Source organism: Scardinius erythrophthalmus (assembly GCF_964197995.2).
Source record: "Scardinius erythrophthalmus genome assembly, chromosome: 4".
In the NCBI taxonomy this organism is placed as follows: domain Eukaryota; kingdom Metazoa; phylum Chordata; class Actinopteri; order Cypriniformes; family Leuciscidae; genus Scardinius; species Scardinius erythrophthalmus.
Window position 1 is genome coordinate 22121261 of NC_138224.1, and position 13704 is coordinate 22134964.

The 13704-nt window shown below is 39.4% G+C and overlaps 1 protein-coding gene across 3 annotated transcripts in view; it reads left to right on the forward strand.

The window, feature by feature from the left end:
* Positions 1-13704, forward strand: part of LOC308689812 (protein phosphatase 1H-like) — a 94798-nt gene that overhangs the window by 67550 nt on the left and 13544 nt on the right. For all 3 annotated transcript variants that reach the window (XM_081363830.1, XM_081363831.1, XM_081363829.1), the window contains one exon: positions 269-376. In XM_081363830.1, coding sequence (XP_081219956.1) covers positions 269-376 — 108 coding nt within the window. The remainder of the gene's footprint in view (positions 1-268; positions 377-13704) is intronic.

The window sequence follows — 13704 nt, forward strand, 5'->3', positions numbered from 1 at the left end:
TGTGGTGAATGCACTCACGCCGTTGTACTCTGGCTGCAGTCCCATCATCCCGGTGGATGTTGGGTGTGGAGAGACCTCTGACCCTAAAGCACTCTTGGTGTGCAGTAGTACATAAGAAAAGCGTTATATAAATGCTTCATTCGTTCTTTCATTCATTCATAATATAAGCCTATTTTTTCACTGTATATTCCTATATACTTTTCTAGTCTTGTGAATTTATGCTTATTTTAGATACTTGTGCTGAATTTTTATTATTTTTCACACACAGGCACGAGTGATGGCCACCATAGGTGTGACTCGTGGTTTAGGAGATCATGACCTCAAAGTCCATGACTCCAACATCTATATTAAACCCTTTCTGTGCTGCTTTCCAGAGGTGAGCTACTTTTTCGTTAAATTCAAATTAAACAATTATTAGAAATGTTTTGTAGAAAATCCTTATGGCATGTTGATTATTAAGCTTTACACATTGTGTCACAGCCGAATGCAAATAATGGTGAGGAAACAGATCTAAATGCAGCAGGATAAAGGTTTATTAACAAAGAACTAGAAACAAAACACTCTTGACTAAAAAACATGAACAAAACAACCAGGTATAGTGCAACGATAATGGACAACTGAACTGAACAAAACACAGGGCTTAAATACACAAAGAAACTTACTAACAAAATAAACATCAGGTGCAAACAGTAATCAACTCAATGGAAAAACCATTGAAACAAACTTAAGCATAGCGTCAGTTCTGGCAGGTCACGTTAGTCAAGCTCGCATCAGCTGACTCTCAGCTGATAAATGTCTTCCTATTAGGAATTTGACGCCTATCACTGTATACATATATAAGCTCCTTCAGTATCCTTCAGTGGGTGAAAGAGGTGACATCAGTGCTTGAAGCAGGAAAAAAGTGCTGGTACTCCTGGGGGGTTGAAAGCATGCTCCGGGGGCAATGTGGGCGGTCAGAGTAATGGCAACATGTAAGAAGTGCCGACCTGAGATGTGCCAATTATAAACTTTAGTTACGATACAACACTGGCCCCCCGTGACAATTCCGTCAACTGTGCAGACATACTCTGTCAGTTTAAATCTAGAGTAAAAACTATTTTTTTTACCTACCATACACTAGGGCTGTCACTTTACGTTCGAAAATCGATTGCACAATCGATCGGACCAACCAACACAAGTTTCAAAAACGAAAACAGGGAATCGATTTTAACGGCCTTCTCTCGGAGCGCGTCCAGCTCGTCACGATTCGCCTGCAGCGAACGCGCGTCACACAGCGACTGCAGGCTCTGACACACACACACACACACACACACACACACACACATAACAGCAAATCATTCTTCTGCATAATGTCTCTTTTTACTACAAAACTGTGAATTCTGCCGGTATTCAGACAGTCTCATGCATAGAGAATACAGATTCGGGCTATGGTCTACAATCTCCTACGGAGGTGAAATTTGTTTGACATTTCTAACCGTAAACACAGGCATGTTGAAGACTGCAGTGATGTTTGTCAGTGATGTTATGGCAGTCTGATTATTGTTTTTCGAGAATGTTGCGCTCCTGTTTGTCATTGTGCACGAAACTTCTCGCCAATAAATCATCAGGAATATTTGCTGACTCAAGTGCGGCGCGCCCTCTTTACGTTCGTCCTAATGCCTGTTAGTTGTCCGTGGATTTGCCTATGTTTGGCGTTTGCAATGGAAACGTTTTTAGACATGGAAAATCGATTTTACAATCGATTCAATGAACACTTATGTCGCAAAAATCGAACAGGATTTTTTTCACAAAAGTGACAGCCCTACCATACACACAGTGGTGGTTCTACATTGAATTACACCCTGGGCGAGACCCCCTTCGAGCCCGTGCCAAAAACCGCTACTGCATACACATAACACATTATCAACTTTTATAATTCATTGTTAGGCTGCATAGTCCCGGTCAGATGGAACCGGAAACACTTTCCATGAATCCTGATGTACTCGTTACATCATAAGAAGAATGGCGTCTACGCTAATATTAGTCTCTCTGTTTATCCCGAGGTTTACCACAGTCCGCCGGATCTAACCCGTATCCAGATCTGAAGAAGGACCTGCGCCTTGACATGACGACAACGCAGTCCTAAAGTGTCAACTAGTCTCTCCCCTGTGAAGGCCTCCCTTCCCCTCCCTTTACCTCTGTACAGATAAAACGTTATCAAAATGATTCCAGTTCACATGGAGATGCGGAAGCGACAAAAATTCTGTATTATAATTTTTCAGGCCAGACAAGTAATTTGTTGAGGTCAATTTGTAAAGAAAGACTACACGTCTGCGCACATATATATTCAAACGCGCACATCTATAGACTAAACACGTAATAGGCCTACGCATGTGCCCGCCGTCAGCGTTTTCACAGGTTTGCGCTTTTTGAAGTTTGCGCAGAAATAACCTTTTTTTTCATAATTTTTCAAGACTTGAACTTTGGATTCTATTTCAAGGTTTGCGTTCTCGAGCCACCGGGCACTGTTTTGTGCAAATGAGAGGGCCGGAGTGCATTAAGGGTTTTCTGTTAGAAAGGTGTCAAAGTTAATAACTGATGATCTTTGCAACGGAAGTAAATCAATCAAAACTAACTTTAGCTGGACAAAAACTTTATTCTAGAGCTGCTGTATACATTCAAACGTGCACATTTATAGACTAAACACGTAATAGGCCTACGCATGTGCCCGCCGTCAGCGTTTTCACAGGTTTGCGCTTTTTGAAGTTTGCGCAGAGATAACCTTTTTTTTCATAATTTTTCAAGATTTCTGTTAGAAAGGTGTCTAAGTTAATAACTGACGATCTTTGCAACGGAAGTAAATCAATCAAAACTAACTTTAGCTGGACAAAAACTTTATTCTAGAGCTGCTGTAAAGCCAAACAGTGTCTGTTACTTTAATTTCCTATTATTACTGTAAAGATGCTTTGAAACAATCTATATTGTTAAAAGTGCTATATAAATGAAGGTGACTTGACTTGACTTGACTATTGACCACAACATTCTTTTGAATAAACTCTTTTTAAAATAAAATTTTAATTATTAAAATTAAAAACATAAAAATTATGTTGGCATTAGTGGAATTGCATTAGCATGGTTTAAATCATACTTATCTGACCGTTATCAGTTTGTAGCAGTAAATTAAGTAGTCTATTGAGGGTTGGTTTGTAAAGAAGGACTACACACCTGCGCACATATATATTCAAACGCGCATACCTATTGACTAAACACGCAATGCGCATGTGCACAGCGTCAGCGTTTTCACAGATTCGCTTTTTTGAAGTTGACATGGAGATGATAATGTTTTTCAAAAATTTTCAGCGCATGCACCTTGGAACCTATTTCAAGGTTTGCGTTGTCAAGCCACCAGGCACTGCTGTTGTGCAAATGAGCAGCCGGAGCGCATTAAGGGTTTTCTGTTAGAGCGGTGTCGTGTAAGCTGCCCCTAAGTTAATAAATAATGATCTCTGCAACGGAAGTGAATCAATCAAAACTAACTTTAGCTGGACAATAACTTTAATCTAGAGCTGCTGTAAGGGCAAAACAATCTGTTACTTTAATTTCCTATTATCACTGTAAAGCTGCTTTGAAACAATCTATACTGTTAAAAGCACTATATAAATGAAGGTGACTTGACTTGTACTTTCTTATATGTAGGCAAAATTAACACACAGTTGTGATCGGCCGAGCCCAATGGAGGATAGTGGAAGTGATTTGTAAGCGTCCTTAACTGACCCATAACACAAATCTATAAATTTTATTCCATCGGATTGGGCAGGTGACGTATTGATAAAAGTGTGTAAGTGCTTTTTTCAGTGATACGTGATTAAAAGTACAGAGCTGCAGATGTGCGGTTCTATGTGCGGTGAGGGTGCCTGCAGTGCACAGCAGCTGCACAGGAGGAGATGGCTCTCCATGCATTCCTGCAAGAGAAGCATGTTCAATTATCTGCCCCATGAACACTGGCTCAAGCATTGGCAGAGGCAGAGCAAACAGAGTCTGTATTCATGACAACATGACCAGTCGCCCCTTTTATGTCGTATGGGTGACCTCAGCAACAAGACGAGAGCAGAGAACCGCCCTGGGCCAATCGGAATCTTAGCACTTTTTCTCTTGGCCAATCGGAATCTTAGCACTTGCGTCAGAATCTTGAAGCACACAGCGTCAACTGAGCTCACCATTGGATGAGACGCCTGGCTACCACGCGAGTTTAATGGAAACTCATAACGTGAAGGAATCTTATACCCAGGGGGCAAAGGGGGTTTAGCAGACATGGGCTGCTGTAAAAGGTTGTCATATAAAAATGAAATCTATAATGTCTGAGGATCACAACCTGGGTGGCCAACCCGGTCAACAAGCTGCTGGAAACTTGTAATTAGGGTCAAAACAATGCTACCTCAAATTCGGCTTTAACTCCCAGAATCACCCAAACATGCTAAAACGGTTTAATTATATTCATGAATCGTGAGCCATATCTCCCTGATACTTTATGCTAGAAACAAACTGAGCACACCTTTAGAAAGAGTGGAAGATAAGCTTTCATCTGATGCCTTGATTGTACATGTAATTAGAATGTAAGAGTTAACAATGCCTCTTAATTCATAGGTAGGCAAAAAAAAAGAAAAAAATATTGAACATTCCATTTGTAATCGGTAGCATTCTTTTCCCCTTTGTTGTTGTTACAATAAACAAATTACCATGTAAAGTTAACTTTTACTGGATGAAATCATATTTTTATTTTTTTTTACTAACCAGACAGTCCTCATGGCCCATAACACATTTAGAGGGAATTCAATTTCAAGCCTATAATAGCCTGTCAATTCAAACAAGATCCAAGAAAGAAGTTTACCATTAACTGGTGTTAATTGTATACTGCTCTGTTTCTGTATGTACAGTATATCGTTTGCATATTTATGCAATATCAATTATTTGTATTGCAATGTCTATTTCTAATATTCTTTCACAAGTGGGATAGCTTTATTTATTCTATTAAAATAAAAAAAGGGATTTGAGGATTTTGGGTTAGGCTAGTGTTCAATCCTGGTGTTTGGAGTGTGAGACAAAGGTACTGACAACTAAATGCTGAAAGACTAAAACACACAGGAGTCATGTGTGGAGTAGGTTTAAAAGTATTTACTGATTAAAACTGTTACATTAAGTAGCAATTTGTACCAAAAAAAAAAAAAAACAAAAAAAAACAGACAAACAGATTACAATTCAGGGTGATAACTAATTTCTGTAATAATGTTTATACAATTTGTTTAGCTGTTTCGGAATCACCGCTGCTGTCGCTGCTCTCTAGTGTTTCAGCATGCTGTGTCCTGCTACATTTGGTTGCCAACCCCTAGCAACGGCATCCTATGTAGCATGGAGCAGTTCTTCTGACAACCTTTAACCAGAGATGGGCACAAATACATCAAAAAGTATTTAATTAAAATACAAGTAATTTGTAATTTGAAAATACAAAAATATATTTTTTACAGTCTTCTGTAGTGTAAGTGTGGCGTTAGGTACATGTAAGAGTCTAGAATATTGCAATATTATTGTTTAGTGCAGAAGATGCGCTTTTAACGTACATGTTGCCACATACTGTCATAATAAAATATAATTACGCATATAACACTATATTTGTATTATTTACACAAAAACTAGTTAACGCTGCTGTGAGGGTGTTTCTAATAGCGCGGCTGACAAAGTTGAGAACTCTCTTTCTTCCGACTGCCATTATCTATTTTTTTACTCTTTTTGAAAGTTGTGAAAACACTGTTGTGGCCTTTTTCTTTTGCTATTTGAGCAAATTGGACTCACAAAAATATATATTTAATGTAGTCTTTCATTCACTGCTATAGAAGTTAACCCAACTATGATGCCTTACACTTCTGAGAAACCCAGAAATGTGAACAGGGTCAATAGGATGTGTCACATCACGTGATTTACTTGCCAAAAACTGTGATAGGCAATTTGGTAGTCCTATTTGTATTTTATGTCTATGGTCTTAGGGATAGTTCACCCAAAAAGGAAAATTAGCCCATGATTTACTCACCCTGACGTCATCCTAGGTGTATATTACTTTCTTCTTTCACAAGAATACAATCAGAGTTATATTAAAAAGTGTCGTGGCTCTTCCAAGCTTTATAATGACAGTCAATGGGTATATTTTTCATCAAAGTGCATCTATCCATCATAAAAGTGCATCTGTCCATCATAAAAGTGCATCTGTCCATCATAAAAGCGTATCTATCCATCATAAAAGTGCATCTGTCCATCATAAAAGCATATCTATCCATCATAAAAGTGCATGTGTCCATCATAAAAGTGCATCTATCTATCATAAAAGTGTGTCTATCCATCATAGATGTACTTTTATGCATGGATAGATGTACTTTTATGATGGATAGATGCACTTTTATGATGGACAGATGCAGTTTTATGATGGATAGATGTACTTTTATGATGGATAGATACGCTTTTATGATGGACAGATGCACTTTTATGATGGACAGATGCACTTTTATGATGGATAGATGCACTTTGATGAAAAATATACCCATTGACTGTCATTATAAAGCTTGGAAGAGCCACGACACTTTTTAATATAACTCTGATTGTATTCTTGTGAAAGAAGAAAGTAATATACACCTAGGATGACGTCAGGGTGAGTAAATCATGGGCTAATTTTCCTTTTTGGGTGAACTATCCCTAGGACCATAGACATAAAATACAAATAGGACTACCAAATTGCCTATCACAGTTTTTGGCAAGTAAATCACGTGATGTGACACATCCTATTGACCCTGTTCACATTTCTGGGTTTCTCAGAAGTGTAAGGCATCATAGTTGGGTTAACTTCTATAGCAGTGAATGAAAGACTACATTAAATATATATTTTTGTGTTCCAATTTGCTCAAATAGCAAAAGAAAAAGGCCACAACAGTGTTTTCAAAACTTTCAAAAAGAGTAAAAAAATAGATAATGGCAGTCGGAAGAGAGAAAGTTGTCAACTTTGTCGCAGCCGCGCTATTAGAAACACCCTCACAGCAGCGTTAACTAGTTTTTGTGTAAATAATACAAATATAGTGTTATATGCGTAATTATATTTTATTATGACAGTATGTGGCAACATGTACGTTAAAAGCGCATCTTCTGCACTAAACAATAATATTGCAATATATAGACTCTTACATGTACCTAAATATATTTTTGTATTTTCAAATTACAAATTACTTGTATTTTAATTAAACACTTTTTGATGTATTTGTGCCCATCTCTGGTTAAAGGTTGTCAGAAGAACTGCTCCATGCTACATAGGATGCCGTTGCTAGGGGTTGGCAACCAAATGTAGCAGGACACAGCATGCTGAAACACTAGAGAGCAGCGACAGCAGCGGTGATTCCGAAACAGCTAAACAAATTGTATAAACATTATTACAGAAATTAGTTATCACCCTGAATTGTAATCTGTTTGTCTGTTTCGTTTTTTTGTTTTGTTTTTTGGTACAAATTGCTACTTAATGTAACAGTTTTAATCAGTAAATACTTTTAAACCTACTCCTACTCCTGTGTGTTTTAGTCTTTCAGCATTTAGTTGTCAGTACCTTTGTCTCACACTCCAAACACCAGGATTGAACACTAACCAGCCTAACCCAAAATCCTCAAATCCCTTTTTTTATTTTAATAGAATAAATAAAGCTATCCCACTTGTGAAAGAATATTAGAAATAGACATTGCAATACAAATAATTGATATTGCATAAATATGCAAACGATATACTGTACATACAGAAACAGAGCAGTATAAAATTAACACCAGTTAATGGTAAACTTCTTTCTTGGATCTTGTTTGAATTGACAGGCTATTATAGGCTTGAAATTGAATTCCCTCTAAATGTGTTATGGGCCACGAGGACTGTCTGGTTAGTAAAAAAAAATCAAAATATGATTTCATCCAGTAAAAGTTAACTTTACATGGTAATTTGTATATTGTAACATATTGTATATTTTTGCCTACCTATGAATTAAGAGGCATTGTTAACTCTTACATTCTAATTACATGTACAATCAAGGCATCAGATAAAAGCTTATCTTCCACTCTTTCTAAAGGTGTGCTCAGTTTGTTTCTAGCATAAAGTATCAGGGAGATATGGCTCACGATTCATGAATATAATTAAACCGTTTTAGCATGTTTGGGTGTTTCTGGGAGTTAAAGCCGAATTTGAGGTAACATTGTTTTGACCCTAATTACAAGTTTCCAGCAGCTTGTTGACCGGGTTGGCCACCCAGGTTGTGATCCTCAGACATCATAGATTTCATTTTTATATGACAACCTTTTACAGCAGCCCATGTCTGATTTCCTAAAAAACAGGTGTTTTGCCCCCTGGGTATTATGTTAAATTCGAGGTAAGTCAAGCTTTTTGCAGCAAAAACAACAGCTATTTGTTTTATTGATTCAATTAACGTCATCCTCCGCTTTTTTTATGTGATATAATTTACAATAATATTGTATTGTCGTCATACCTATGAATTACGTTAAGTTATGCTAAAAGTGGTACCGCCAGACCCGGAGATCGGCTGAATGGTTTCCAAAACGGTAAAAAACAATTGTTTTACTCAAGGGGAGGTGGAAAATGAGCTTAATTCCCCAAATGGTGGAATATCCCTGTAACATTAGCCAGGCTTATCGTTAGCCGGGTGCTCTGCCCTGAGTTCCGAGATATACGGCTACTACTCGAATTCTGAGCTACCCTGAATATTAGGTTGTCGTGTGCGCTCACGCGTTAGGCAGTCATTCGTGATGTGGGTAAGTTAAATGTGACTGTTTACTGATAGAGAGTAAGTGCAACCGTGTTAATCTCTTGTTGCATGGGATGCGCCGCATACCTGGTAAACAGTAAATTCTAACAACATAGGGCTATTTAGATAAACAATCGGTTGGGCGTGTTGTTTTAGGCTACTACACCAACAGCAAATTTCTGTATAATAAAGGGCTACATTTTGCACCCAAGTCTATCATTTGAAATCTTTACATTGTATTGTAGCTCAGAATTCGAGTATCTCGAAACACCGATCAGTCCTTGGACCGATGAGATTGGCTAATTTATCCTGTGATTTTCCATTTCAGAATGAGGGAGCTTAATGAGGAGGACTCATTATATATAGCACAGCTAGACTCAGCAGGGAGGTGCAAGTGGAGCTGGGCATGGCTCAAGGTGGAAGTGAAGCAGGAAGTGAAGGGAGTTGCGCATACACTACCACTTTCATTGTGTTTCAAAAAAGTAGATAAGCCCCCGCCCCAGCCCCCGCGACACTGTCACCTTTTTTACTCTGAGGAGTTTGCAGGTCTGGAGTTGACGGTGGTAACAGGTGTTTTCATCCATGAGTTTTGGTTGGCAGCAAGAGAAGATGCTTGTATTATGGGACTAGACTTTGTGACACTGAGTGGGGCCTGTATAAATGTGGCCAGAGCTTACCTTCAGATCGGTCGTGAAGTCATTCCTCTACAGAATGGGCAAAGGGCAGTTGATGTGCCCTCAGGTCAAGCGAGAGGGGAAGCAGCTGGGCAGAATAGTTGAGCACCCGCATGGAAAGTTACCCCCGTCGATTTCAACATCACGCCAGCCCAGTTCACCGCGCCAGTGCCCTCCCCATCATAAGGAAATGTACAGGCCTTTCAGGAGCTTAATCCCTGACTTAATCCCTTGCCAGCGTCAGCAGTTGCAGGTACTGCTTGAGCGCAACCAGGACATCTTTGTGGCAGGAGGGGCTAGTACAGCAAAACATAGATACCAGCGCAGCGCCACCTATCCCTGGGGTCCCTGCGACCCCACCGGCTAGCACTGGCCAAACAGACCACAGCAGAGCAAAAGACGTGAAGATGGAAAAAGCGGGAGTTATTGAGCCACAGCCCGTGGGCAGCCCCCACCGTGCTTGGCAAGTCAAGTCACCTTTGTTTATATAGCGCTTTTTACAATACAGATTGTTTCAAAGGAGCTTCACAGTGATAATAGGAAAATAATGTAACAAAGATTGTTTTGGCTGTACAGAGGAAAATCGTTTGTCGTGAAAACATTTTTTTCGATGAGCCCTTCGCAGGGGATAGTCTAGTTGACATGGTCTCTGCTGACACTTCAGGGCTGCGTTGTGTTCGTGTCTAGGTGCAGGTCCTTCATCTGATCTGGATACAGTTTGGATTCGGCTGAGAATGGTAAACCTCGGGATAAACAGAGAGACTAATATTAGCGTAGATGCCTTGTTTTTCCCGAAACATTATGAGTTAAGTATACCTTCTGTAAGTCATACATTCGGAAGGTTGGTCTGGACCTTATCTTAGCTATACCTTATCACTGTTAACAGGTGGCCACCACAGCAAAAAACTTTTTTACATCTCAGTCTATACGAATATAATTCTGAAGTTAATACACCCAGTGTTCAATTAGGCTAATTCAAGTGTTTTCATGCAAAGAATAAAATTGTCATTACACTGATTGTTCGCTTTAAATTATATTATCCAAAGGTACAGCTGGCAAACCATTAGGCAGTTTGGCTAAGGCTTATGAGTCTATTTAAAGGGAATGATTTTGGTGGGGAATTTGCTCAAACTATGGCCGCGATACAGAGAATAGTTGTGCTAAATCAAAGACAGCGCTGTCCGCGGAAGGCCAGTGAAAGCATGCTGCCAGTTAAGCCCTATTCGGACGCTAATTAGTTCTCATGGGGTTGTAAGGTATTTTCAACATATACAGGGGTTAGCCGATGATTTTATTGCCGTCCGAATCCAGAATGTCAGTGTTTTTCTCCCACCGCCCGCACAAAAATCCCCGGCCAACGTCGGCAAAACTACCTACTGTTTTTTGACTAACACCAAGGTCGTGTGGTGATTTAACTGCCGTCTGAATCCACATCTCTGATTTTACAAGAAGAGATCACTTCAAAATTCACTGTTTAAATGCTTTTTAATCACTGCCGAGCAAAGTACATCTGATGCACACTTTTATTACTGAAATGCTGAAAAGTATACAAGAACCTCAGCGAACAAAAAGGAAATAGAGAAGAAAGCACATTAACATTTGAAATGGGCCGTTATTGTGGCAGCAATATATGATACAATTTTAAATTCCTAATAAATGCAATTTCAACTATTTCTGAAGTACTTCTTTTATACAGAACACCTTTCTTACATAACGCAGAGAAGCAGCCCCTGCATGAGTGAGTAATTGATTCGCGAGCCATCGATATCAACAAATTCAGCACCACAGCCACGGACAGCACCTGGTAACATCGCACATATAAAGGTATATCTTAAGCAACCTCCTAAGGTTGAACAGGGGAACACGCCTAGAAATGGTCTGAACACAGTCCAGTGCCGGCCCGAGCCTTTTGGGGGCCCTAAGCAGAATTTGATTTGGGGGCCCCCTCCCACCACGCGGAGTCACCTGTGCTTGACGATTATTGACAAAAATGTTACGCTATTATGTTAAATTATAAATTAATACAATGAGGTTATGTATTAATACAAAGTAAATACTTAAAGTCCCTGTAAAGTCAAAATTAAGTATGTGTTCTGAGTTTGTCACACCACAGAAAAATGTGTTATTAGCCACCCAGTCAAATTTTAATGATAAAAAAAGCCGGCAAGTACATCAAATAAGCGATCAAAATCTTGAAAAAATGAGCAGTAGTCTCTGCTCTCAAACGCTGGGGGCGTGTCCGCTGGCTGCGCTGAAACCACGCCCACTCGCGGGAAAGCTCGCTGCCGTCGACTCACAACAACACTCAACTGTCACCGCTACAGCCGGAAAGGATGCTCCTAGCAGCTTAATTTGTTTTACAAAGCCATACATGTTCGAGCCTGGACTACCTACTATAATTATGACATAAGCACACAAGGCAACTTACACTCATTGGTGGGCACGCACTGCCGACGATGGCACCAGTTGTCGGCGCGACGGGAGGATGAAGGCCGAGGCGGGAGATAGTCGGTTCGGCCACATTCACCAGTAACAGCGGATTATCAGTGAATGAATCCCAGTTGTCTGCGACGAAAGTTTATAAAACTATCCCGTGTAAAATGATCACTACAGAGGCGGGTTTTGGCGGTGATCCTCAGCTCTCCATCATGTGGCTCTTCACAAAATTAATCCACCTCTTGTTGATATGATAGTTTTTCGGAAATTTAAATAAGGACACCGATCTGTTTTGTACGTGATCGCATCCAGGTAATACGCATTTCCGTGACGAAGGCATAGCTAGCTAGCAAACTGTAGGATGTAGTAAATAATCGTACTGACAGTAACTCGCGATTGAGTTGCAAACTGATGTGAATGGGGCTCCAGTGCGTCATCAAGTAGGGGCGTGTCCAATAGCTCAGGGGGCCTCAGTGCGTCATCGAGCCCCCGTTTTAGCCCCGCCCAAAAAATCCGGAACACAGCAACGGTGAAAAACTGTTTAACGGTCTAACTCCACAATTCAGTACTTCACAGTGCACAGTCTTTGTAATATGATTTAGCAATACATTTCTAACATTTATAATGTGTTTAGAACTTTTTTTTTGAATTGCCTTTACAGGGACTTTAATAAAAAATAAGATACTTAAAAAAGTTGTAACTTTTTCTTTACTCTTTTACTAACTCTTTGAAAGTTCTGAAAACAAACTGTCACAAAACATATTAAATAAATTATTTGCAAATTATTAATCATATTTATCCTCCAACGTTTTTTAATACTTTGCAGTTTGAATGATGTCTTGTATGAACATGACGGAGTATGTTTTTATGTGTCCACTGTTCGATCGCGCCCGCGCCTCACACACACACACACACACACACACACACAACATATTCCAGCATTGCAATCTTGACATCGCAGCCTGTTCATTATAGCCATAATAAAATATAATAATAAAATAGTTGACCTAACATAAAAATTACACTGCTCTGTTTAAATAGTCAGTAGTACGATTCTTACATTCAGCGTAATCCACTGTGATGTTTCCAAGCATATTTTTGCGCGTGTGAAGAGGATGATTTTTTCCCGTCGATATTGGAACGTGAGTGAAGTACAAAGCGTATAATAAAGAATAGTTTACCATCCAAATACAACGCGAATGTTGAAACATTTTGATTCTAATGAGAGAGATACGTGAGCCCAACGACGCTTACTTTCACTATAAATTATTTAGTTTTGGCTTGTTTATAGTTATTTTTTTATTCTTGTTCTGTTCTGAATATCATTCAATTTAAAGGATAAATCATTGATTTAAATGTCAATCATGTGAGGCAAATCAAATTTTTGTGACATGGCTTAACATTACCGTGAATGCGCACGAATTGTCTAAGCACGTGAGGTTATGCGCATGACTCAAACACTGGCAGACACAGCAGCAGTTGTAGGCAGGTATATTGATCATGAAATAAGAATTTTCTTGTCTTGAATTATTAATTCATTCATTAATTTATGTCACTTGTTTAAGTTAATTAATATGTATAAAAAAAAAACTCGATTGGGGGCCCCCTGGTGGGGTTTCCATGGTGTTAATTGCTTTTTACCATGCACTGTTTTGCAATGAACACATTAGCGGCGACCAACTGTGGCAACATCCCTGTCATCTGATGTCAGCTCAGCTCCTGGAACTGGTACATGGTCACTATTGGTCCGTTTTGGTTCCTTTTTCTGTGACACACCACAGAGCTTTG